Source organism: Delphinapterus leucas, chromosome 10, assembly GCF_059928025.1.
Source record: "Delphinapterus leucas isolate spDelLeu-1000000601 "Yukka" chromosome 10, BTC_Dleu_Yukka2, whole genome shotgun sequence".
Classification (NCBI taxonomy): Eukaryota; Metazoa; Chordata; class Mammalia; order Artiodactyla; family Monodontidae; genus Delphinapterus; species Delphinapterus leucas.
The window spans coordinates 64503797-64531452 of NC_143138.1; the positions used below are offsets into that span (position 1 = coordinate 64503797).

Consider the following 27656-nt stretch of genomic DNA (forward strand, 5'->3'; position numbering starts at 1 on the left):
ACCACAAAAACAAAACAAAAAAACCCCAAAACTCATTTAGAGTTAATGCTCCACAAAGTAAAAAACAGACTTTGAATAGAGACAATGCCTGTGGGTCAGGATGTGTGCTGCATCGTGCACTTCTCTTTTGATGTCTCTGACAGGGTTGGGCCAGTTCCATAAGAAATGAGGCATTTGCCCCTAAAATAACCTGTACTTTCATGGGGTAGGACAGAGGAGTTGAGGCTAAAGAAAACTCCTGGATACTTCTGAAAAAGACAACCAGGAAAGGAATTGCTGAATTTATGAAGAGGTAGGAAAACATGAGGGATAGGGAGCTGACTCAATTTCATCTTCAAATTGGTAAATAGCAATATCATCACCATTGTTCAGGAAGAAATAGTTTGTTTGTGCTACTGCAAAGTGTTCTAACAAATAAACTGATCAGATGGTCAATATTTTTAAAAAGCTAATTTTCAAGACCTTGACTGTTAAATTAATGACCCTCCACATTTCTAGACACAACTTGTGGTGACCACTTGATTTCCTCATACAATTATCTTAGCTATCATCAAGTGGCATTAAGTATCTCTATAGAAGCAAATTAAATAGAGACAGGCCCTGCTTTTTCAGTTTACAGTTTCAATGAAGTGGGTAAAATAAAACCCTAACCCCTATTACAAACCCTTCAGATGTCACATTAAATAAGCAAACTACTTTCACACCTGCCTACTGTAGAGTGTGAGTCCACTTTCCACATTCCTCAAGTAATTATTTCATGGAAGTCTTTTCCTGGCCACTGTGGGATCACTCAGATCTTTTAATTTTTAGAAAGTGAATCTGTAAGGTATTCAGGTGAGTAAGGATAATGACTTGTCCAATTTCAGGTCTAAGATTTTTGTTTGCAAAATTGACCTCTAGAAATAAAAAGCCACAAATAGCTCTAACAGGACTCCCAAACTGAGGAAACTTAAGAGATGATCTCATCTCCAAGTTCACTTTGATCTAGGCTTTTGGGAAGTGGAGAGTGGAGAGAGGTGTGCTGACGCAAGCAAACACTTACACTCAATTTCTAAAGTTCTGGGAACCATTCCCCATACCAGTCCAATGGCCCATTCTCCTGCCCAGGAAAGTTAAGATGCTGCCCAGGGTGCCCTCTGAAAGGGACCATGAAAAAGTAGGGGGTTGCTCAAGCCTCCCTCCTGGCAGCCCCTACCCACAGACAGCCCAAGGGAAGCACAGGCCAGCTTCAAGCATTACCCTCCCCTCAGAGCCTGCCCCTTTTCTGCCCAGCAATTTGCCAACATGCACAAGTAGTCATTCTATCTGTGCTTCCCAATTCTCCCCATGCTCACGCCCATGGCTCCAGGCACGCCAGGAGCCATATCCACCTGACACAAGTCTTCTCTATTAACTACATCCCTCCTGCAAATCCACTACCCAGCAGCCCCTCAACACCCAGTCATTTGGAGACCCCATGCCAACTTGCACTTACTGAAATAATCCTTGTTACCGTTCTTACGCCACATCATTTGAGTGGGTTGCAGATCCCAAATTAAATTACAAGCTGTTTGAGGGACAGGACTGTGCCTTTTATTTCTTTTGAATCCCCCCTCAAAGTCCGGAACAGTGCCCAGCACAGAGTAGGTGCTTAAGAAATGGTGATTGGTGGTGATGGTCATGACTGGAAGTCAGAGGGTGGCGGAATCTCCATATGTGGGTCCATCTTCGGTCACAACTGAGAGAGTCCCAAAGGGCACATGATGTCACTCGCCTCCCTCACCACCTCCAACCCTGGGCCCACAGCCCTTCCAGGAGGACACTGGGTTTCCAGGCCCACTTGCAAGAAGCCAACTTCAGCCCCTCACCAGGCTCTCCCTTTTAGTAGGGTCCTTCTCTCTCAGGACCTTGTGGGGAATGCCTCTCCCTCGTGGACACCACCCTTAGATATTTCTGGCGTAAATAAGTGAACCTTTGAGTGGCCACCAAGAGCCCTCTCTGCTGAAAGGCTCACAGTTTCCTCATTTGTTTTAGGGGTGGGAATGAACAGGTTGCCACCAAGCACCCCTGAAAGCTCAACAAAAGGAGAGGACCAGGTGGGTCCCTATCTTCCAGCGTTCCTGTCCAGAACAGAGGCTCTCAAGGAGAACACTCATAGCCACCAGCAAGGTAGCAGCATCTGAACCCCCCAAAAGAGGGTACAAACGCACCTGGCCTTGGACTAAACAAAAGACTCGGACCCAGGCCAAACTGGTCTTTCTCCTTTTTCTAACCCAACATGCTGGACCCCTGTGTGGTGTCTGGGAGGCAGTGGGCCTTGGGACCATTCCTGTGCCTCTCTGGAGCGATTTCCGCATTTGTAAAGCGAAGGGCCGGGATGGCAATCCCGAAGCCCCCTCCAGTTAGAAAACTGAATACAGAAGAGTCCAGAAGACCTGAGATCTCTGAACCTCAGGGGCGACGTAGGACCCTCGTGGGGCCAGGGGAACGTTAGATCCGAAAACCCTAAGCCGCAGCAAGGCTTAAAGGGTCCCCTCGACGCCTCACTCTCCTCCGCCCGGGTTTCACAGATCAGCGAGCCAAAGCTGGGGGTCTCCCGGGTGGAGCGGTGTTCAGATTCCAGCAGCTGCCCGCCGCCCGGGCGGACACCCCCTTTCCGGCCTTCCTTCTCCCCACCCGGACCGCGCGTGACCCCTGCTTACCGCTCCGGAGGCTGGAGCCCTTCCGCAGCCCGACCACTGCATTAGCAGCTACAGAAGAAACCCGGCAAGCTCGGCTGCCAGGCTGTGTACACAGTCGCCGTGGCAACAGGCTGCTTCCGGAGATTCCGGAAGTAGGGGGTGGTGACGGAAATGAAGTCCGCGGTCCTCTGTTGAGATACAAGTAAGGCCAGGGCCGAATTCGGCGGACGCGAGATGGGACCGATTAATCTAAAAAGACTGCGGCAGCTGCAGGCGCGAAGCCAGGGTAGAGGTAGCGGGGGAACGAAGGATGCGCAAGAACCAGGAAACGGGGCAGCCGGGCTTCCGGCGCACAGCAGTTTGAGACTACGGCGGCCGCGCAGCTCTAACTCCAGCCTTGCGCTCCGAGCTGCCGTCCACAGGCGCCCTCGCCCCGCCCAGCTTAGCTTCGAGCCAGCCGGCCAGGCCTGCGCAGTCGCGGCGGCCGGGGAAGATGGTGGAGGACGGCGCGGAGGAGCTGGAGGACCTGGTGCACTTCTCCGTGTCCGAGTTGCCTAGTCGCGGCTACGGCGTCATGGAGGAGATCCGGCGGCAGGGCAAGCTGTGCGACGTGACGCTCAAGGTCCCGGGTGCTGGGCGGCGCGGGGCTGAGGGCCAGGGGACCGAATGGGGAGGGAAGAGAGGCGGGGGATAAGGGAAGAGAGGTCTAGAGCTCAGCGGGGTGGGGAAAGGAGGTTGGAGGGAGAGCGAGTAGGGGAGAGAGGGGTGCTGACTGGGAGAGGGAGATTGGGGCTGAGTGGGGAGACGGACAGGGACAGCCTCTCAGCCCTTAGAAAGAAAGGCTGAGAGGTGCGCCGCTGAGGCCCTCAGAGTGGAGACACTGGGGTGCCCGCCTCCCTTTTCTGTCACTCAGACGAGAGAAAATGGACTTGCAGCTCCTCTATGGACGAAGGGGCTGTGGCTCTCCCTACATTTTGATGGGCACTACGGAAGCGCCTTTTCTTGCCACTACAGACGTTTCTTTGTGCCCCTCGAAGTTAGCTGCGCTGTGGTAGAGGCGTGGGCTTTTCCTGAGGAGTCATTGCTTGCCCTTGACTGATAGATTACTACCTTGTCTCTTAAGAGCTTTTAAAATCGTATCTGGAAATCTTTTGAGGTGGGCAACCACTCTGCCTCGCACTAGAAGGCACACTACCACCACCAGCAGCACTACAAAGGTCTCGGAGAATGGGCTGATGGCCTGCGTGGGGAGAGGGCTCTCTTAACCACCTGTTCCCTATTGGCATTTTGGGCGCAAGAGCCAGGCTTCCTCCCGTGCTTTGCATCCATTCCTGCTAGAGAGGCATGCTGTGCTGCTCCTTGGCCAAGCTGTTGAGCCAGGTGGGGCTCTCCAGGCGGGGAGATGCTGCTGCAAACCCTGTTCCCTGTGGGGCTTTGGCTAGAAGGCTGTCAGCATCTGTGAAGGACCCTGTTTAAAAAATAAAACTATGCAGAGATCTGTTTGCTCTTCTTATTTTCAACAGCGTTAAGGAAACTTCCTCTTCCAGATATTTGAGTCAGACCTCTGGAGACAGTAAAGTAGAATGGTTAAGAGTGTGGCTTTGAGAATGGTATATAGTTCAACCAAAGACTAAAAAAAAAAAAAGTGTGGCTTTGGAGACAGAAGGATTTGGATTAAAATCCTTGGGAAAGTTACTTAATTAGTCTAAGCATCAGCTTTCCCAATGTAAAAATGGATGCTTCCTAATTCTTAGTATTCATATGAGGATTAAATGAGAAAATTTGTGGTATTCTTTGCATAATGCCTGGCCTAAGGTTTTCATCACTCTAAACCCCTCCTGAAGGAGATTAGTTTTCCAGTAGAGGAGTGAAGTGGACTGACGGGGGAGAGCATCTTTAGTGGGGAACCAAAGGGTTTGAGAAAAATGAGCTGGAAGGAAGCAGAGAAAGTAAATATAAATGAGAGATTTTTGTCCACGGTGATTACATGGTAGTAGATGTCGAGGCTACTAGAGATTTGTAAACAAAAGAATGATCTGGTTGTGGCAGTAACACTTGGGGTGAGTAGAGACTTGTGAAAAGCAGTAATGGGGTGAATTTTCGGATTAAGATTTAGGCTGTAAGGGTAAGCCAGGGAAAGCTTATAAGACACAGAGAAGCAAATAGGGAATGATAGAGTGAGATGGTCACACTATGTGAGTTAAAGCATTGCATTTTGCCTCTGCACTTAATGCACATCTCGAGTATAGCAACCCCGTAGCATAAAAATGCTTGTGTGTTTTTTTCCATTCAAATACTTTTTGTTCACTCAAAGGGACAAGTAAATTATCAGAAGTGATTCCAGCTGAGAATGTCTGTCTAAATTGCTATATTAGTTTCAAGGATCTGGGACATAAGGACCAGTATAAAGGCATAGGCTAGAGCTGGACAGGACTGTAGAAAGCTCTGCTTCATTGGTTTTCTGACTATTCTGTGGAGCCTGAGGAGTAGTTCAATGCCCTGTGATGGTAGGGCCCAGAGAGAGGCCAAGCAAACCAAGCTCTGCCTCATTTCACTCCCCTTCCCTAGAGCTGCTCTGTGAAATCTGTTTCAGTCTCTCTCTCTTTTTTTTCTTTAATTAGTTAATTAATTAATTAATATTTGGCTGTGCCAGGTCTTAGTTGCGGCATGCGGGATCTAGTTCCCTGACCAGGGATGGAACCTGGGCCCTCTGCACTGGCAGTGCAGAGTCTCAACCACTGGACCATCAGGGAAGTCCCTCGGTTTCTCTTTTTCAAGCTAGAGTCTTTCCTGAAACTTCTGGTGATTCCAGACTTTCTTCCAAATAAAGAAACTGAAAAGCTGGTTGGAAGCTTTTTGGCGTAGGATGGGTTTATTGATTAGTGGGCCTCCCAGTGGGGCAGTGGTTCTCAAACTTTAGCAGACATTAGAATCAGCTGGCAGCCTTGTTAAAAAACAGTTGTTCAGACATTGTTCACCCCAGAATTTCTTATTCAGTAGGTCTGGAATGGACCTGAGAATTCACATTTCTGATAACTTCTGCAGTGATACTGTTCCTGGTCTCGGGCCACATTCTGAGAGCCACACCTGTAAGGTGGTGGACCTGTCCTTTTCTATGGGATATGTTCAGAGTCCATGGATCTTCCTTCAGGCTTCTGCCTACATGGAGTAAGCCTGGCTGTTATCATTCTAGGAGCTGATGGTGGGAGGGGACTGGGAGCTCTTGCTTCTGTATGCAGACTTTCCCTTAATCCCCCTGAATAGTGCCACTTCATGTCTTCCTTGGTGCTCTGGTTACTCAAGTCTGGAGTCTCTGGTTCATCCTGTCCAGAGAATAAACCTCCAGACTTCTGCTGGGGCAGTGACGGGGCACTTGCCTGGGGCAGGGAACCAGTACTGCCTGTTTACAGCCTTCCTTATGTTCACACCTTCAGAGGAAACCTGTATCTTCAACAGTTGAGTTTTGGAGGGTGTTCTGGAGTGACTTGCCATCTAGAGCACTCAGTATTCTCCATATAAGTCAGTTACTATCCATTTGTCTGCTTTTCATCTTCCAAAATATGGCGACATTTCTAATCTCTCTCAGCTTCTTTGTACTTGGGAGCTTTGCTATTCCTTGATTGTCAGTCTGAGAGGTAGCACAACACAGACTCTAGCTAGATCGCCTGGGTTTGAATACTGGCTCTGCCACTTATTACCAGTGAAAACTTGGACAAGTTCCTTAAATGCTGGTGATTCAGTTCCTTCATCTATAAAATGGGGATCATCACCTACCTAGTAAGAGTGTTGAGGATTCCACTAGTTAATGCACTTAAAACAATCATGTAGTAAATATTCAGTAAGTAGATATTTATGAATAATAACTTAATGGGATTTCCTGTTAAGGGGAAGTGGAGATAAATGCATGTGTTCTGCCTGCCATTTTGAATTCGTTTTAGACTCGGTTTAATTCTAGATGGTTTTATCTAAACATTATGTTCATTGCCTTAAAAGCATTTGTAAAGCACTGATCTACTTCCATAGCTTGCATTTTACAGATGAGGACCAAGTCTAGAGGAAGAGGGGACTCATCCAAGGTCACAGATTAAATTGGACAGAGCTAGAACTAGAGACTAGATTCCTGGTGTCCAGACTCCAGGTCAGGTGTTCCTTCCTGCTCTCCTGTTGCCTCTTCTATCAGTGACAGTGACTGAACTGATTTCAGCTGCTACCATTTGAATTAATCTACCTCAGGTCAATTGTACTCATCCTTAACATGTCACGTTTTCTGTCTTTCCAAGTTTTAGGGAGAGTGTGACAGCATTAGCAAGCATGCCACTTTCTCAAAATTCACTGCCAACTCTTGAACCTTGCTTAATTTTCTTTTTGGAAATATTTGAAATTTAAATTCCTTAGGTGCCTGTTGGATAGTTAAGTAGAGGCATAACAGAAAAGAGTAATATTGATATATTGGATTTTTTAAAATCACATTTTATATCTATGGTGACTCGAACTTCTTTGAGAAACTGAAAGCACTGAACTCTCTCCCCAGAAAAATGCACATACTTACATATGTGCAAACCTTTGCATTCAGTCATAAGAGCAGTTCCCCTGGAGCCCATCTTTGGATCTTGGGTTATGAATAGAACTGAGTATTATTCTTTTATCAGGAAAAGCCCATGTCTTTCTCCTTGGCAAATCATTTTATCTTAAAGGTTAGAAGGATAGTAGTGCAAGACTTCTTGGCAGCCTGTAACATAAGACTTAGTCTGGGTAGAGAGGTTTGCAGTCACAGAGGCTCTTATCTCCTCTTCCCAACAGTTGGTTTCATCCCCTTTCCTCTGGGCTACCAGGAGCCCAGTGCTCAGGCCGCATCTGTCATGTTCATCTGGGTCCAGCAAATTGGGCAGACTCCCCAGATGCAATGCGTGTTCTCCACAGTCTCTTATTGATGAGATTTAGACTCACCAGATTCCTATATTTCTATTCTTTCCTCACATACTCCTTTCTTTTTCTTTATTTGTGAGAGCAGAATGGGATCACCGTATATACATACTATTCGCTGACCCATAAGCTTAGAAGAGACAGGAACCTCCTCTACACACACACACACACACACACACACACAAAAACACACACACACACACACTCCCTCTCTCTCTCTCTCTCTCTCTCTCTCTCTCTCTCTCTCTCTCTGTTTTGCAACCACTAATAAAGGGTTCCTCGAAGATCTGCTGGCATGAGTCTTGCCAGCATTTTCCCAAGGCCCTTGCTAAAGTTTTGAACCCAGATCTGAGAATTTAGCCTTCAAAAGGAAATATCTTTTCCATGGGTGAAAGGCACAGTATTAGAATATTTCCTTTTGCCCCACTGAATCCAGGTACACAATTTTCACTGAAACTGACTTCAAGAGCCTTACATTTGAGTGTGGAATCTTGCTTAATTTGCTGTCATGCTGATTTTGTGATGAAAGAGTAGGTGGAGAAGGATATCAGGAAGTGAGGCAAGGACTTGTTGATGCATGCCATTTTTATGTTATGTGTAGTGTGGTGAGTTACACGGGTGTAATTATAGAGCTAGAATAATCATATTAAAAGGAGCCATAGAGGTCTTCTATCAAAGCCATCCATCTTACAGGTGAAAAAACCCTGAGGCTTAGTGATATTAAGGGATTGCCCAAGGCACAAAGCTATATTATCTGAGATCCAACACAGCTGTTTGGTGGAAGCGTTGCTTTTACATCCTCTGTCAGATTACCCACCTGCCCTGCTAATGGTATAAAGCAGAGCAGGGAACAAACACCATCTGCAGTGTCATCTGTGAGCATGGAGGACAGTGATGTGTATGGCCAGATGCAACACCACTGTTCTATTTCAGGAGAGAAGACAGATGCAGGCTTTTTCTGCTAGTTTTCTGGACATATGAATTTTTGACTGTTTCGATTTGGAAATGACACTGTATTGGGAGATATTGTGCCTCTGAATATTGCTCATTCCCGGGGCTTTCTACTGTCTTTTTTCAGGTAATTGTGTTTCATTTTCAGCCTTGCCTCTTTTTTTTTTTTTTTGCGGTACGCGGGCCTCTCACTGTGTGGCCTTTCCCGTTGCGGAGCACAGGTTCTGGACGCGCAGGCTCAGCGGCCATGGCTCACGGGCCTAGCCGCTCCGCGGCATGTGGGATCTTCCCGGACCGGGGCACGAACTTGCGTCCCCTGCATAGGCAGGCGGACTCTCAACCACTGCGCCACCAGGGAAGCCCGCCTTGCCTCTTTTTAATGAGTAATTAAAACTAAGGGCAAGAATGCGCTCCTTTAGAGCACGTGCGCACATATCACAATGTGCACTTGTGATATGAATTCATATTCATCAAAACGTCAGTTTTGCTCTTTTTTCTGTGAGTTATGTTGTAGGTGATGCTGTTAAATTTGGACACCAATTAGATGAATGAGAGAGTTTGATGCTTCCTGACACGTAGGTGGGGAAAGAGGGTTGGAGATTGTATGGTTAGGGCACTCAAGATGGCTGTTCTCTTGCTCTCTGTATATCCCCCTGCCCGGCCAGTGCCTGCTTCACCTGTACCCTACTCGTATGACTGACCTTCCTACACTCTTTTCCCCACCCCAGCTGGTGATTGTTCTTATCAAAGGAGCCGGGAGGGGTGTGCCCCTCTGCTGGTTTCTGTGGTAACTAATGAGCCCACCAGACGTCAATTCCCCTATAACTAGTAATCTCCCCTTCCATGTGGGAGCGAAGACTGCCACCCTGTCCTGCCCGCTGTCTGCCACACACGGTGGGGTGTCGCTCCAGGACCTTGCTTCAGACATGTAAGGCCCCCATCCATTACACCATTGATGTCTCTGTTGCTGCAGACTCCGGGCTCTTTCTTTGGTCTTAAAGCTGGACAAGAGCAGGCCATGTTGCCTGCTGTGTGCAGCCCAACAGAGGTATCTTGGAAAATCAGTTACTAGCTGAGCAACATTCATGGCATTCATCCTGAGGCTTCTGGAGCTTGGCCGGCCAGTTGGGTGAATTTAAGAAGCATGTGTTTGGGGATGCTTCTTACTGCAGGTGGTTCCTCTATTGTTTTGTGCCTGAGGTTACATTGTTTGCCCCTTGGCCATGCCTGGTTCAGCTTGTGGGCTGGTTGATGGAAAATGAGACCACATTGTTTTTCTGAAGATGTGTTCCTGTAGCCCCTCCTGAATTACAAGTATGGCATCTACCTTCCTACTTTTGGTTTGTTGACTGTTGACACTCACATTGCCTCCTTGGCATAGAAACCAGCCAGCTTCCCCACCATCAGTTTAGGCCTTTTCTACCCAAACAGCTGATCACATCATTACTTGTTTCTAGGTGGGGAGAAGAGAGAATGAACCAAGATGTGTGAACCAGGAGTTGGCAAGCATTTTCTGTAAAGAGCCAGATAGTAAATATTTTAGGATTTGTGGGTCATACAGTTTCAGTTGCAGCTACTCAACTCTGGTGTTATAGCACTAGAGCAGCTGTACACAGTACATAAACGAATGGGTCTGGCTGTGTTCCAGTAAAATTTTATTTACAAAAACAGGTGTGGGCCAGACCCGTTGCCTTACCCATATTGTATACTGATATGGCCTTGGTAAAGTTAAAGTTTTTGGAGTAGATTACACTTGCTTTATTGCCCCAGCGTATACTTCAGAAATCGGAAGCATCTCTTGTTAAAGAGTACAGGTGAACCAGAAGTGAAAAACTTTCTTTTTCCAGCTTACTGCAGGTGATCATGGGACTGTCCTGGTCGGTGACTGGATAACTGACATAGGAGAAGTCACTGTTATATTTTGCATCTCATCTTTAAAGTCTTGTAGCTCTGCTGAAGCTTGAGGCAGACTATTCCAAAGCATTGACTAAAGACACCGTGCTCCCTTTCTGTCTTAGTTGAAGCTGAGGATGCTTAGCTGCTTGCACAATGGCAGGCCAGAGGAGACCGTGATGGCTCCTGTGTTCCAGTGGACCTGAGCGGCTGTGTGCAGGGCCGTGAAGGTAAGGGCCAGAGTTTGGGCTTTTGGCAGGCGAAGTAGATCAGTAGTTCAGGTATGGCCCAACATGTCTGGGCCGTGTGCTGCATATCTGATGAGAACACAAAAATGCTTTTTAGAAAATAAGCTCAAGAACAGATATTTGTGCAAGCATGTTCACAGCATTGTTGTTCACAATATGCAGAAGATGGAAGCAGCCCAATGGTAGACTGCATCAGTGGTTGAATGGATAAAATGTGGTACATTTTGTTCCATACATACAATGGAATACTGTTCCATATATACACTGGAATATTATTCAGTCTTAAAAAGGAAGGAAATTCTGACACATACTGCAACATGGATGAACCTTAAAGACATTGTTCTAAGTTTTGAAATAAGCCAGTCACAGAAGGACAAATATCATATGATTCTTCTTAAATGAGGTAACTAGAGAAGTCAAATTCATAAAAATAAAAAGTAGAATGGAGATTTCGCAGTGCTTGGGAGAAGGAGGGAATTGGGAGTTAGTGTTTAATGGGTACAGAATCTCAGTTTAGGAAGATGAAGAAGTTCTGGAGATGGATGGTGGTAATGGTTGTACAACAGCGTGAATGTACTTAATGCCACTGAACTGTACACTTAAAAATGGTTTAAATGGTAAATTTTATGTATATTTTACTACAATTAAAAAAGGAGAAGCTGAAGAAGACTTGTTAGCAAGTGGGCAAATGAGATTGCTCATAGTGCTTTGTGATTGGAGAGACACTAAAAACAGAATTTGTCTCTATCCAGATCCACTGATCAAAAACATTTCATACTAAATCTTTCTTCTTTAGCTTTTGCAGTAAGCTGCTTCAGCTGTTAAGAGCCACATTTTATTAGCTCAGCCCTGTGGCTGCACTTCAAGTGGTCACTTAAAAGGAATTGACTTCCAAGAGATACACATTTAAGTGATGCACACGTTATAAGCTTATTTTTCCTGTACTGATTTGTAAAATCTAAATGTCATATAACCTTTAACAGAGCTATCCTGAGGATCAGCGAAACATACTATGCCATCCTGTCTTCCACTGAAGGTTTGTTGGCATAGCTTACAAGTTAAAAATGACTTTCAGATCTTTGCTCCAACCGCTGATTTTGGTCCTAAACACTAGACCTGCATTTCCATTTGTCCTGTTGATCCTTATGCTCATTAAGTCTAAAATGAAGCCTCTTTCCCTTCTCAACAATCTCTTCTTTTGTTCCCTTTGTGTAAGGATGGCACACCATCCATCTAGTCATGTAGGACTGAAACTCTAGGATTGGCTTTGGCTTGTCCCCTCTCTTTTAGGTGTATCTGTGGCATTTATCATAATGACAGTTACATAATTATTTACAGTATTGTAACTCTGTGAGAGCAGGGGCTGTGACTGAATCATTTACTGAGGTGTCTGCATAACAGATGCTCAGTAACCCACTGTCCTAATTCAGACCCTCTTCACCTTTTACCTAACCTGGGGTTTCTTTAACTCTAGCAACTTGCTGAGAATTCTTATAAACCCTTTAGGGGATGATCCTGGTATAGCTAAGGGATTGTTTTTCAGCTCTGATCATGTCGTTCTCCTGCTCTGAGTGACTTCCCTTTCATTCTCATTCAGCAGTGTATCAGCAGATATGTCAGCGCCTTCCATGAGCCAAGTACTGTCCTAAGTGCTGGGTCTGCAGCAGCGAGCAGAGTAGGCAGAACCTCTGTGAGTGTGAGCTTACCTTCCAGCCTGGGGGTGTCGGGGACAGGACGACACAATAAACAAATGAATAGATATAAAATGTCCAGTGGTGATGTGTACTATGGAGAGAAATAAAGGATAATAAGGGGACTGAGTGCTGTTTTCTCAGAGGGACCAGAGCCAGTCTCTCTAAGTAGAGACCTGAAGGAAGGGAAGGAGGGATCCATGAGTGTATCTGAGGGAAGAGTATTCTAGGCAGAGGGAATAATCAGCACAGCTGAAGCAGGAGCATAGTTGGCATTTTGGGGAAATAGCAGGCAGCTGGTGTGATAAGAATAGCATGACCCAGGAGAAAAGTGGAAGGACACAAGGTCGGAGACGTAGCCCCCAGGCCCAGCATAATTCCTTGCACAGTACAGTACAGCTCAGTAGATACTTGTTGAATGAGTGAGTGAATGAATGAATGAATGAAGCTAGACAGTATTTATTTATTTATGAGTGAGTAAATGAAGAATCAGGGCAGGGCAGGGTGAGTCTTAGAGGTGTATCTAAGAGAGGTAGGATGCATTTTCCATAGTTCATGAAGCAAGCACAGAATATCGTTTCCACTTTCCCCTTCTTGTCTGTTCAGGAGAAATAATGGTAATGGCCAGAGCAAGAGAGACCAATTCTGGCTTGTTGTTGAAGGAACGTCTGTTCTTCCACACCACAGAGAAAATCAGAGGTTAGAAACTTGTCAGGGGAGCAGGAAGTAGAACAGAGCTGCTCAGCTCTTGGTGGTTTTCAAAGGTGGTCCTACCCATGTTGGGTAAAGCTTGCCTTTTTTTTTTTTTTTTTTTTTTGCGTTATGCGGGCCTCTCACTGTTGTGGCCTCTCCCATTGCGGAGCACAGGCTCCGGACGCGCAGGCTCAGCGGCCATGGCTTACGGGCCCAGCCGCTCCGCGGCATGTGGGATCTTCCTGGACCGGGGCACGAACCCGTGTCCCCTGCATTGGCAGGCGGACTCCCAACCACTGCACCACCAGGGAAGCCCAAGCTTGCCTTTTTTTCTACATGCCCATAGGCTATCACTTTAAGTCAGCAAGACATCTGGGAAGAGCCATGGGGTAGTGGCAGTGCAGGAGCAGCAGCCCCTGGCTGGTTTTCTCAAGGATTAATGGAAGGACTGCTGATTTAACTGAATCTCTGATTATTCTAAGCTGCTCACAGAAATCTGTCACTGCCTTCTGTGAGATATAAGATGGAGAAGCTTAAGGATGTTCTTTTGGTGTCGACTGCCACTCTGGATGAAATTTCTAGGATCTCCACCTGTGTTCTTTTTTATAAATTAATTTATTTTTGGCTGTGTTAGGTCTTCGTTGCTGTGCGCGGGCTTTCTCTAGTTGTGATGAGCGGGAGTTACTCTTTGTTGCAGTGTGCGGGTTTCTCATTGCGGTGGCTTCTCTTGTTGTGGAGCACGGGCTCTAGGTGCGCGGGCTTCAGTAGCTGTGGCATGTGGGCTCAGTAGTTGTGGCTCACAGGCTCTACAGCACAGGCTCAGTAGTTGTGGCACACGGGCTTAGTTGCTCCGCGGCATGTGGGATCTTCCCAGAACAGAGCTCGAACCCATGTCCCCTGAATTGGCAGGTGGATTCTTAACCACTGCACCATCAGGGAAGCCCTCCACCTGTGTTCTTGATAGTCCAGTTCCTTCAGACTTGGCCCCTCTCTGCCTTTCTCCCCTAGTTGCCCACAGTCTCCGCCTGCTGGCTGTCTCTAAGGACCTAAGTTCTCCAACTTCTGGGGCTCTGCTCTAGTATTCCTTTGGCTTGGAGTACCCACTCACCTCGGCCAGCAGAGTCCTACCCATGCTTCAAAGCTCCTTTTGTAGTTTTCTCTTCTTAAGGGGAGAGAAGCGGCCAAACACTCCTTCCTCTGTTCTCCTAAAGCACTTTGCATTTGTGTCTGTTCAGCATTGTCTTGTGGTTGAAAGTTTGCTTGCCTGACTCCCTGCCAACCTGTGTTTCTGTTGGGCAGAGACCCGTGCCATCTTCTTTCTTTTGCCCTATCACAGTGGAGAGTTGTTGTGTGAAATCCCATCTCTCTGAAGACAGTTTGCTCATATTCCTCCAGGTGCAGTTAATCTCTCCCTCTCCCACTTTAACCCCTCGTTACTCAGAGTATTGTCATTGCATCAGCATTGCCTGAGAGCCTGTGAGAAATGTAGGATGTTGGACCTACTAAGCTAGAATCTGGTGATTCTTACGTCCTGTGCACCTGAAAGTTTGAGAAACATTGCCTTAACACTTTGCACCTACCCCCCTTAGCATACTGAGCAGAATGTAGGTGTGTTAGAGAGTCTTTCTCCACCTCTAGATGTTGAGCTTTGGAAGCATGTGAAGCATCCTTTAGTTAACACAGTACTTGGCATGTTTCAGGTTGAAAAGTGTTTGCTGAATTACCCTCAAGGGCCCCTGGCATTATGTTCGAGATGCTCCTTCAGTCAACATATTGTTGAAGTGCATTTAGCTGTGCATGGTGCTTTGCTAGGTACGTGAGGCACCCTGCTGTGAGTAGGCGTCAGCCCCTATCTTTGGCATTTAAAGATTGGTAAGAGAGAGAGCTACCCATCAGTTAACTATGAGACAAGGCAGAGTGTGATAAATTCTGTAACTGCCCCGGTATCACCAGAGGCCTGAGGGAACACCAGAGAGATGGCAGTTGTTTCCAGTTTAGAGGGTTTGTGATGGTTTCATGGAGAGGATGGTGTCTGATTGGTACCTTGCAAGATGAATAGGACTTTGACAGACAGATATGGTAGGAAGAGGCATTCTGTGCTGGGGAGAGCCTGTTCAAGGGCCCAGGCATGAAAGTGCATATGCAGGATGTTTCTTGAACAGGTAAGACATGGAGGAGCAAGGTGGAAGGTGTGATTGGGGAGGTGGGTTGAATGCAGACTGAACTCCTTGAATTCTCATGGTCAGGAGTCTGAACGGGTAAGAAACATTTGCAAATCACATGTGGTTGGTACAGTTAGATGTTGAGTGGTTTCTGATGACTCCTCCCTCCTGTCTCCTACTTACCTCCCATTCTACCTTGCTGGACGTGGGTGAGCCAGGGGAGGGTTTGGAAGATGTGGGGACAGGGCTGAGTGTTTAGCCAGCTCTTTACTGGCTCTTTCCGTGGGACCATAGCCCCAGGTCTTTTTTTAGTGCTAGCTGGTCAGCCACTTCCTCCCTCACCCCCTTCCTGAATCACTTACCCCGTAGGGCCCCCTAAAGCAGAGACCCACAAGCTCCATCACAGAGGGTTTCACACAGTGTGCCTTAAATGTCATCAAAACCCCAGACCAAACCAATTCCGTATGTTTCATTGTACTTGTCATCTGTTTCCCGGCCCCATGGGTTTGTGAGGACTAAACATTTCTGTGTAGAGTAGGATGGATGAGCATCCCTCTGACCGTGTTCTGGGCTGGCAGGCAAGCTATCCAGCATTCAAGATGAAGTGACACCCCCCCACACCCCATTTCATTACATGCCACCTTGTTAGACATGCACCTGAACTAGACAGCTGTGGAGTGGCTTATTTCTTCCAGGGTTGAGAATGCACTGTTAGTTTGGAAGGCAAGCCCTCTGCCAGGTGGCCCCAAGCCTTATCATCTTTTTCTTGAGGCTTTTACTTCAACTAATAAATTTTCAGATAAGGTTAGAGAGTAACACTCCTTATGCTTTCTGTAGTTAAGGGCCAGTGCCTTCCTCCCACTAGTTCTACCAGCCCTGAGCCAGAAGACCAGGATTAAAAAGAAGAGGTGAAACTCATAGAAGTTTTGTTATTTTTATCTCAGATGAAGGACTGAGAGCTACCTTTTAGATGAAATCGTTTTAGGATTCATTAAGAAGACTCGAGAATGAGGCACTAAGTCCTAGGATACAATCCTTCCTTTCCATGGGAAGAATATTCAGCCTTGATGCGGAGACATTCATTAGGGACAACATAGTGTGGTATCTTGTGTGCTAGAGGCTTGTACCAGGTGCTACAGGAAGGGGAGAGCTGACTGCCTGGAAGTCAGGTTAGCCCCTCAGCAGGGAGCATTTGAGCTCGATCTTCAAGGATGAGGAATAATTCACCAGGCAGAAAAGTAAGGGATAAGGATCCAAGCAGAGGGAATAGAGCGATGTAAGGGAATTGGCAGAGGCTTGGAAGAGAGGCATGGTGGGGAATAAAACTGGTTAGGGTCAATTGGCGCCAGTTTAGAATTTGGATCTGACTCAGGCATTAGGGAGCTCAACAAAATGGAGACTGACACGACCAGACTCAATTTTAAATCGAGTGGATTCATTCAGAAACTTCATTCATTCAACATATACTGAGTGTTAATTGCTAGACTATTCCAGGAAACATGAAAGATTGCTCCCTTGGTGGGACTCGTGTTTTAGGAGGATAGGTAAGTTCGTTTTGTCAGGCAACCACCATTTGCTGTTGTCAGGGTTACCAGTGACCTCCACTTCCACAATGTAGAGCTATTCCATGACCACAGAGATCTCCCTTGTGCTACCCCTTTATCATCAGGCCCATCTCCCTCCCACCCACCATCTCTAATCGCTAGCAACCACTAATTTGTTCTCCATCTCTGATTTCAAGAGTGTTATATAAATGGAAACAGAGTATTTGACCTTTGAGATTGGCTTTTTTCACTCAGCGTAATGCATTTGAGGGCCATCCAAGTTGTTGTGTCGATAGTTTTTTCCTTTATAGTTCTGAGTAGTGGTCCATGGTATGGATGCACCACGTTTTGTTTAACCACTCACCCATTGAAGAGCATTTAGGTTCTTTCCAGTTTGGGCGTATTACGAATAAAGGTGCTGTGAACATTCATTTACAGGATTTTGTATGAATGTAGGTATTCATTTCTCTGGGATAAATGCCCAAGACTACAACTACTGTGCCACATGGTAAATTCATTTTCAGTTTTAGAAGAAGTCACCAAACTGCTTTCCAGAGTAGCTGTACCATTTTACATTCCTACCAGCATATGTGAGTGCAATGGTTAGTTTTGTGTGTCAGCTTGACTAGGCTTTGGTGCCCAGTTGTTTGATCAAACACCAGTCTAGATGTTGCTGTGAACATATTTTTTTAGATGTGATTAACATTTAAATAGTAGACTTAGAGTAAAGCAAGTGACCTTCCGTAATGTGATGGGCCTCATCCAATCAGTCTAAGGTCTTAAGAGCAAAAACTGAGGTTTCCCAAAGAAGAAACAGTTCTTCCAGGTTGCAACATAGAAACCCTGCCTTTATTTCCCACTTGCTGGCAGATTTCAGTGAATTTTTGTATAAACTGAGGTTTACGTCAAAGTTCCTTTTTTTGCCTAAAGACGTCCAATTGCTCCAGTCTTATTTGCTGAAAAGACTGTCTTTCCTCCATTCAAGGTACACAAATGGTTGTGTACCTTTGTCGAAAACCAGTTGGCTGTACCTGTGTGGGGCTACTTCTGGGTTCTCTGTTCTGTTTCATTGGTCAGTGTCCCTATTCCTGCACCAGTACAGCACGGTTTTGCTTATTCTAGCCATCTGTGTAATAAATCGTGAAATGGGTAGTTACTCCTCCCGCTGTACTATTTTATTTTACCTTTTTCCCCCATTGTAACTGTTTTCAGTTGTACAATTCAGTGGCATTAAATGTATTTACAATGTTGTATAGCCAACACTGCTATCTATTTATAAAAACTTTTTCATCACCCAAAGCAGAACTCTATAAACATTAAGCAATAATGCCCCTTATCCCAGCCCCTGGTAGCCTTTGTTTTATTTTTTGTCCCTATGATTTTCCCTATTCTAGACCCTTCATATAACTGGAATCATAAAATATTGTCCTTTTGTCCCTGGTTTATTTGGCTTAGTATAATGTTTTCAGGGTTCATCTATGTTGTAGTATGTATTAGAATATCATTCCTTTTTTAAAAAATAGTCTTTTGTTTTGTTAGAGCAGCTTTAGGTTCACAGTAAAAATGAACAGAACACAGAGATTTCCCATACACTCCCTATTCCCACTGCACACACAGCCTCCCCCACTATCAGTATCCTGCACCGGAGTCGTACATTTGTTACAATCGATAAACCTATGTCGAGACATCATTATCACCCAAAGTCCATAGTTTACATTAGGGCGCACTTTTGTGATAAATGTGTCATACATTTATCAAAAACCATATTCTGTGCCCTAAAAATCTGCCCTAAATGTCATCTGTGCTCCACCTATTAATCCCTCCCTAACCCCTGGCAACCAGTGATCCTTGTACTATCGCCATACTTGTTCCTTTTCCAGAATGTCATGTAGTTGGAATCATACAGTATGTAACTTTTTAAGATGGGCTACTTTCACTTAAATACGCATTTAAGGTTCCTCCCTGTCTTTTCATGGCTTGATAGCTCATTTCCTTTTTTAAAAAATTTATTTATTTATTTATTTTTGGCTGCATTGGGTCTTTGTTGCTGCGCGCAGGCTTTCTCTAGTTGCAGCGAGCAGGGGCTACTCTTCATTGTGGTGCGTGGGCTTCTCATTGCAGTGACTTTGTTTCAGAGCACGGGGTCTAGGCGCGTGGGCTCAGTAGTTGTGGCTCGCGGGCTCTAGAGCGCAGGCTCAGTAGTTGTGGCACATGGGCTTCGTTGCTCTGCGGCATGTGGGATCTTCCTGGAGTAGGGCTCGAACCCGTGTCCCCTGCATTGGCAGGCAGATTCTCAACCACTGCGCCACCAGGGAAGTCCCAGCTCATTTCTTTTTAATGCTGAAAAATATTCCATTGACCTGATGTGCCACAGTTTATTTATCCACTCACCTACTGAAGGACATCTTGTTTGATTCCAGGTTTTAGCAGTTATGAATAAAGTTGCTATAAACATTTATGTGCAGATTTTTATGTGGACATACATTTTTAACTCCTTTGGGAAAATCCCAGGGAGTGTGATTGCTGGATTATATGATAAGAATATGTTGAGTTTTGTCAGAAGGTGCCAAACTGTCTTCCAAAGTGGCTGTACCATTTTACATTCCCACCAGCGATGAATGAGAGTTTCTGTTGCTCCACATCCTTGTCAGCATTTGGTGTTGTCAGTGCTCTGGATTTTGGCCATTCTAGTAGATGTGTATTTTTACCTCTTTGTTTTAATTTGCGTTTCCCTGATGACGTGGTGTGGAGTATCTTAATATGCTTCTTTAATATGCTTATTTGTCAACTGTGTATCTTCTTTGGTGAGATTTCTGTTAGTGTTTTGCCCATTTTTAAATTCAGATGTTTTCTTATTGTTGGATTTTAAGAATTTTTTGCATATTTTGAATAACAGTCCTTTATCAGACATGTGTTTTACAAATATTTTCTTCCAATCTGTGGCTTCTTTCTTGATTTCATTCTTTTTAAGGCTGAATGATAATCTGTTGTATGTATATACCATGTTTTGTTTATCCATTCATCTGTTGATGGGCACTTGGGTTGTTTCCATCTTTTTGCTACTGTGAATAATGGTGCTATGAACATGGGTGTACAAATACCTCTTTGAGACTCTGCTTTCAGTTCTTTTGGATACATACCTAGGAGTGGAATTGCTGTGTCATATTGTTATTCTGTGTTTAACTTTTTGAGAAACCACCAAACTGCTTTGCACAGTGGCTACACCATTTTGCATCTCACCAGCAGTGCACAAGGGTTCCAGTATCGCCACATCTTCACCAGCACTTGTTATTTTCTGTTTGGTTTTTCTTTTTTTTTTTTTCTTGATAATAGCTATCCTCTCGAGTGTGGTGTGAAGTGGTGTCTCATTGTGGTTTTGATTTGTATTTCCCAGATGATCAATGATGTTAAACATCTTTTCATGTGCTTATTGGCCATTTGCACTTAATTTTTGTTAAAAATTGTTTTAGCTGTTTTAGTTCCTTTGCCTCTCCATATAAATTTGAGAATAATCTTTATATCTATAAAAATAATCTTGCTGGAATTTTGATAGGAATTGCATTAAATCTGTACACCAGTTTGGGGAGAATTGACATCTTTTTTGCGTTGAGTCTTGTAATCCTTGGACATAGTATGTCTCTCCATTTATTTAGATCTTTGATGTCTTTCATCAGTATTTTGTAGCATGTAAGTCCTCTAAATCAGCTTGTTGGATTTACACTGAAGTATTTAATTTTTGAACAATTATATAATTATATTTCAAATTCTGGTTTACACGCGTTAATAGATAGTATGTGGAAATACAGTTGACTTTCTATGTCAATATTGTGTCCTGTAGCCTTATGAACTGTGACCTTGCCGAACTCACTCATTAGTTCTAGGTTAGTTCTGTGTGGGGTTTGGTGTTTCTGTGTGGGATGGGGGTTGGTAGATTGCTTTGGATTTTGGACATAAACTGTCGTGTCATTGGCAGATAGGGATAGTATTATTTCTTATTTTCTGATGTGTATTCCTTTTATTTCATTTTGTTACCTTACTGCACTGGCTGGAACTTCCAGGACTATGTTAAATAGCAGTGGTAGGAGTAGACATTCTTGCCTTTTTCTTCATCTTAGGGGAGGGCATTCAGTCTTTTACCAGTAAGTATGAAGTTAGCTAAAGTTTTTTTGTAGACATTCTTTATCAAGTTGAGGAAATTACCCTCTACTCCTAGTGTTTATCATGAATAGGTGTTGAATTTTGTAATATGCTCTTTCTGCGTTGATTGAGAGGATCATGTGACTTCTTTTTCTTTTAACCTGTTATTATGGTGTGTTATATTGATTAATTTTTGAATATTGAACCTGCCTTGGATCCCTGAAATAAACCCTACTTGGTCACAGTATATAGTTCTTTTCATATATTGCTGAATTCTATTTGCTAATATTTTGTTAAGGGTTTCTGCATCTATATTCATGAGGGATATTGGTCTGTAGTTTTCTCTTTTTTTGTACGGTCTTTGTCTAGTTTGGGTATTAGGCTAATACTGGCTTCATAAAATAAATTTGAGTTGTCCCCTCCTCTTCTATTTTCTGGAAGAGATTGTTTAGAATTGGTATTAGTTCTTTTTTAAATGTTTGGTGGAATTCTCTAGTGAAACCATCTGAGCCTGGAGACCTTCTCTTCGGGGGTTTTAAAATTACAAAATCGATTTCTTTATTAGCTATAGGGCTATTAAAATGATCAGGGTCTCATTTTGGAGGGGGAAGGGGAGGGGGAGTGTGAGCTACGAGTAACATTTCTTCAGAATCTACTGTTCACACTTACAGAGGAGGACACTAAGTAGCCCTAGCTCCTGTCCATCTGACCTCAGGCAGGTCACATACCCCAGTTATGATGGGGATTCAGATGCTGGGTTTGGCTAACCCTATCTAACGTTATGATATTTTTCTCAGAAGATAACTGCTAGGAATTCGAAAAATGAGTCATCCATGCAACAGGTATCTGTTGCCCATTTCTGCATCCCCCGCAGTGTTCCCAGTCAGTAAAACACTGTGTTTGCTTTATGCCTGTGATGCTTGTAGCAGATGCTGTCACCCTGGTGTTTTCACACATGGGGTCCTTTAAGACCTAACTGTTGAGCAGAGTGGGGGCCTTGAGGCACCACCGGGGTGCAATCAGAGCCGAAACCACCTTTAGTTAGAGCCCATCTATTAAGATCAGGAAGGAAGGTCCCCCTTTCCTGCATTTCCCCAGGGCTTTCTCCAGACCACAGTGCTCAGAGCTCTGGCTCTTAATGGCAGAACTAGCCTCAGTAGTCTAGACCAATCATTTATTGGCTCATGTAATCAAACAGGAGAACAGATAGGGTTGATGATGGGCCTGGGGGACTGAAATGCTGCTAAGACTCGTCCCCTCTGTGGTCAGCATCCTTCTCCCACTGCAGACTGCTTCATCACACATGGAAGGGGATGGAGCACCTGATAGCTCCTTGTTACCTGGAGGGATTGTCCCTCTTCCTTCTTCCTTATTTGAAAAATCCTGAGGAAGGGTCTAATTGGTAGGGCTTAGGTCATATTTTGTATAGTGTGGTGGGAATGAAGATAGAAGACGTTCCCAGAAGAAGGTAAGGCACACTGAATAGAGCTGACATGAGATAGAGTCCATAGCTAGTCATGTTTGTTTGGAAGGTTTTTAGTGGCATGTATTGAAGCTACAGGTGTTTTCTGTTAATCTTCAAGTAACCTAAAAGTGTTAATAGATCATCATCATCGTACTATTATAGATCATTCATGGTTTATATATTATTATAGCAGTATTAATACATAATTAATAGCTATATTTATACTACATAGCTGTATAGAGATCATATGATATCTAGTTGATAGTAAATAATAATAATAGATTGTTGTACTAGCCCTCAAGTGTTGTGGTTATTTGAAGATTTACTGTGTCTACTTATATATGTAAGAAAATTTTGAAGGAAATGAGTAGAAAAAAATCACAGTGCCTCCTTCTCAGCCTCCCATATCCTTTTCTAAACTTAACTGAAAGAACCTGCAGTCCATTTTGACTATAACTTTTAGTGAAACTGCCTTTTTGTCTACAGGGTTAATTTATTTTCACAGGGAATTGTTGATTTTTCTGGGCAGCTATTAAGGATAGAGTTGGTATTTTAATTTCAATAAATATTTACTGAACTGTTTAGGGGATGTACAAGACCCTTATTACCTCAAAGAGTTTGAAGTCCGCTGGAGTAGGTAAGAACAGAAAAGTACAGTTCTTGAGACTGAAGCTTCCCATCTCTAACATGGAGTAGCCTTACTTGTCTCACATGTTAAGATTTTGGTTGCCGTGGAGAGGTGGGCTGAGCTGGCTTTGTGCTGGGTGGTCGCTGAATAACGTGGAGGATTGGTTGATACCGGAGGTTGGAAGGCAGATGCTTCAAGGTATCTCCATGTAGTCCACCTCCTATGTATCTGATGGACAAGGCTGCATTACTTGCTGAGGATAATTAGCATTGAAACTCCATGGGGGTGGGGGGTTGGAGAAAGAATAATTGTATAACTATGATTAAGAAACTGAAGTTTTGGGCTTCCCTGGTGGCGCAGTGGTTGAGAGTCCATCTGCCGATGCAGGGGACATGGGTTCGTGCCCCAGTCCGGGAAGATCCCACATGCCGCGGAGCAGCTGGGCCCGTGAGCCATGGCCGCTGAGCCTGCGCGTCCAGAGCCTGTGCTCCGCAACGGGAGAGGCCATAACAGTGAGAGACCCACGTACCGAAAAAAAAAAAAAAAAAGAAAATCAAGTTTTAGGGACTGCCCTGGTGGTCCAGTGGTAAAGAATCCGCCTTCCAATGCAGGGGACCTCGGGTTCGATTCCTGGTCGGGGAACTAAGATCCCACATGCCCTGGGGCAACTCAGCCTGCACACCATCGCACGCCTCAAGGAGAGAGAGAAAACCCGCAGGCCACAACTAGAGAGAAGCCCACGTGCCGCAACGAAGAGACCACATGCTGCAGCAAAAGATCCTGCATGCCTCAATGAAGATCCCACGTGTTGCAACTAAGACCCCATGCAGCCAAAAAAATAAAGAAAATAAATAATAATTTTTTTAAAAAAAGAAAGAAACTGAAGTTTTTAAAAAAAGGTATTTGGTGGTTACAGGCTATTCATGACTCCAGAGTGAATGCCTTAGCTCACTTCCTTTTGAAAAGGAGCAAGTGTTGTATAAGACACTTTATCTCAGTGTTGGATTCCACAAAGTGCAGACAGATCATACTGGTTTGGCAGGGGAGTCTGTGAATACCAGCAGAAAATCAGGTGTGACGTGGGTGGAGAATGGGGGTGGGGGGGTCTTAGATAAGTGATCAGCATCTTCTTCTTTCTAGAGAATGTGTTCACATCCCTCTTCATAATATTTCTTCCCTGTGACTGTAGAGCAGAGGTCAGCAAACTTTTTGTATAAAGAAGCAGATAGTAAATATTTTTGGCTTTGCAGGCCGTTGGTCACTATCACAGCTGCTCAGTTTTGCCATTGTATGGGCATGTCTGTGTTCCAATTAAACTTTATATATGGACACTGAAATTTGGATTTTATACAATTTTCGCATGTCATGAAATATTAGGGTTGATTTTTTTCAACCATTTAAAAATGTAAAAACTACACTTAGCTCATGGGTCACACAAAAAACCAAGAGGCAGGAAGGCCAGATTTTGGCCCATAACCATGGTTTGCCGACCCTTTCGCTAAAGGTCTTAAAAATGAATTCTGTAAAGTTCTCAATTTAAGGACTTTTTTTTATTTAACAAGCACTTATTTAGCACTTAATATGTGCTACGCACTGTTTTAAATGCCATGCATTAAATGCTAATTTAATCTTCACAGTAACCCCATGAGGGAGGTACTGTTTACCCCATTTTTGCAGATTTCGTGAATTGAGGCACAGTGAAGCTAAGTAGCCCAGAGTTACGCTGCTAGTAAATGGCAAAACCTAGATTTGAACCCAGGCAATTTAGTTCCAGAGTATGTTCTTATCTACCATGATATACTGTCTCTCTTAATTATCGACTTTATAGCCCAAAGGAATTTTAGAGATTAACCCATCGCTACTCATTTTTACAGACTCATTCTTACACACAAGATTCATAGCCTTTATGATTCAAATGTGTGCCTTAGTAAAATTATGGATTACTATTTATGCACTTTCAGCATCTCGTGACTGCCTAAATGCTTAGTCTTAAACCCCACTGATCCCAAGGGTATTCTGTCTGCGCACTTAACTGTTCACTTATTGTTTAATTTATGTTCATTGTGGGCTCCTTGAAGGTAGGAGCAATAGTATCAAAATGTTTTCCATCAAAGGGAAATCAATTCTGGGTATATCTTTTGCTTTCTTTGGGAACACCTGTCTCAGATTACTTCCAACTCAGATTTTGTCCTGCTGCTTTTCCTGCTTGAATAAGCAACTGGTTGAATCTTGCGCCTCACCTGCCTGTGATAGGGAACAGAATTTGTGGTGTCACGCTACACTATCCCTGTTGATCCAAAGATACCACCAGGGCAGGGTCAGGAATGGAAGATTTCCCAGTCTTTCCAAGGAGGAAAATAGGAGGAGGAGGAGGGTGTGTGTGTGCATGTGTGCGTGTGTGTGTGTGTGTGTGTGTGTGTGTTTTAAACCAAGTCAAAACTTAGGTAGACATGAGGTGCTCAGGATTTCTGGTTCCTTTTGCTCAGTCAAGGTCTCAGACACTACTAGAAGGGACCTCCAAGAACCTCTGGTGCAGGGGTTTCTGTGCTACAGGGATTCTGCAGAGTTATTGCAGAGGGCCCTCAAATCTATATGTGCACCAATCTGTGGGCCAGATAAATTATATCGTTTAGGTGTATGTACAGTTACTTTTCAAATGCAGGTAGATTCCATCATGATTAAAAATAAAGCTTTACTGAATTCGTGATAGGCTACTGTTAACACAACTACTACCTTTTGAGAACCCTGATCCAGTTAAAGCCCTTTATTTACAGATGAAGAAACTGAGGCTCAGGGGTAAAGGGAAGAGATTTGCCTGGGTCATACAGAAAAGGAACAGCTGGCCTTGAAATCGGTGCAGTTTATATGTATCATATGGCTTGTGCTCTCTGTCTCCTCTGGCATGGGCACAGGTAGAGACTGGCAAGTATTTTGACCTTTGACGCCATGCTGAACTTTCTAATAATGCCTAACAGAGTGGTTGATTGTGATATTTTTTCCAGTATTTTTGGTGCTGCTTTTAAGAAGTTTTTTTAAACTAGTATATTCCTTGCTGTGCGCATGTAAGTAATAATCCTATATTCCAACCTGGAAACCTGAGGTATGGTAAAATTAGGCAGCTTGCTTGTATCTGTAGTAGAGCTGGCCCTAAAACTCAGAGATTTAATCTCTCTACCAGGGTTCTATTAATCAGACTGAACTTGAGAGGATTTCAGATATTTATATCTTGGTCTTTCGTGGCTGTTGCTCTCAGCTGGGTGCAACAAAAAGCTTTTAAATCTCTGTTAAGTGCCTGACGCTGTGCTGGGTGTTTTCACATATATCGTATATAACTTAATTTAACAAGACCAAAGTTGCAATGCTGAGGCCCCTCTCAGAACAAGCTAAGTAGCACTCTGCTCCAAAGCCCATCCATCCAGGCATTTATTTATTTGTCTGTTCACCATTATGGAGCACTTCTGTTGTTTGCAAAAGTGCCCTTGAATTATTCCCATTGGTGCCCAGGCTAGGACAAATCACAGATCCATCCCTCCAAACAAGACCCAGGATTGACAGCAACATTAGCTTGGTCTGCACAGGACAATACTTTTTTCCCATTGGAGCTTCAGGAATTTGGAGTGTCCCTGGTCATTTGGTCAAATGATGTTCATATCAACCATTCTTAAATTAGATCTCCTCAAATACACTTGAGAAGTCAGATGAATAGGAATGGTCTCACTTTTTTAGTTGGGAAGCCAAACTTGGAGGGGACACGTCTGAGGTAACATAACTGGTGAGGGCCTTCTAACTCCAATGTTGATGCCACACCACCTGTCTGGTGGACCACCACTGCTCAGGAAAAGGCTCTGTGTCCACTCTTTGTAGAAGCTAAGTGGCAAGAATGCTCAGTCTTTGCTGCAGTTTTAGTGGAAGTGGTTTGGGCTTTCCAGTTTGAATTGATTTTTTTTTTTCTTAGAAGCAAATTTGGCAGTATTGTATATACCTAGGAAGTCTTGTGATTGCCCCTAATTTGCTCCACAGATGCTGGTCATTGCAAATCATCCCACAGTGATTAAGTGGCTGGCGCTGATACACACGTAGTAAGTGGTCCTGTGAGCACGGGCAGTAGAGGTGTGTTGTGTACCTAATATCTTGATCCCACCTGGGTAACTTCCACATGTGTGTTCATGAGTTTAGCTCTTTCAGTTCAGAGTGTTTCATGACACCATAGATTCGTTTCTTTCCTTCCCTCCTATCTTGTACTTTGAACCTGGGTCTTCCCAATACTTTACTATCTGATTCCATTTAATTCACTAACATTTAATTAAATTCATTTAATTTACTGTCTGATTCAATTGCATTGCTAATACTTTATGATTATAATATTGTTTTATTAATATTTGTAATATTGTTTATTTAAAGGTAGGTATAGCAAAATGTGATTAAAGGTAGAGATATATGCCAAATAGCCTTAACTTTTCTGACCAATCAATTATATGTTGCTTATTGATTATTTTTTCCTAAATTCTGTAGCAACAGTTGACATTTCTTTGCCACCTTAGGGATGGAAAAGGGAGGAGATTTGCAGTAACAGTGTGTAATTGAAGATCAGTGGAGAAAGTAGCCTTTGCATGGACCTGTGTAATTCAAGATGTTAAAATAGGGAACACACTGTACTCCTG

The 27656-nt window shown here is 44.1% G+C and overlaps 2 protein-coding genes and 1 non-coding gene across 20 annotated transcripts in view; 1 reads left to right on the top strand and 2 right to left on the bottom strand.

Moving 5' to 3' along the window:
* Positions 1 to 2862, bottom strand: part of KIF9 (kinesin family member 9) — a 53522-nt gene extending 50660 nt beyond the window's left edge. For 8 of the 9 annotated variants that reach the window (XM_022573301.3, XM_089918090.1, XM_022573300.3 and 5 more), the window contains exon 1: positions 2682 to 2862. Coding sequence is in view for 1 of the 9 variants with exons in the window: in XM_089918094.1 (XP_089774220.1) it covers positions 1475 to 1661 (187 nt within the window). In the remaining 8 variants the exon portion in view is untranslated. Of the gene's footprint in view, positions 1 to 1474 lie in introns of all 9 variants that reach the window. The other variant, XM_089918094.1, reaches the window with a different exon arrangement.
* KLHL18 (kelch like family member 18) overlaps positions 1 to 27656 on the top strand; it is a 71580-nt gene that overhangs the window by 9211 nt on the left and 34713 nt on the right. The window contains exons 1-2 of one of the 10 annotated variants that reach the window (XM_089918100.1): positions 3166 to 3256; positions 27016 to 27074. The exons of 1 other annotated variant lie outside the window; for it this stretch is intronic. Coding sequence is in view for 4 of the 9 variants with exons in the window: in XM_089918096.1 (XP_089774222.1) it covers positions 3154 to 3282 (129 nt within the window). In the remaining 5 variants the exon portion in view is untranslated. 8 more of the 10 variants (XM_089918099.1, XM_089918096.1, XM_022573302.3 and 5 more) reach the window with 8 other exon arrangements.
* Positions 5341 to 5413, bottom strand: TRNAG-GCC (transfer RNA glycine (anticodon GCC)). Its single transcript has one exon. It is a non-coding gene; the product is annotated as a tRNA-Gly (tRNA).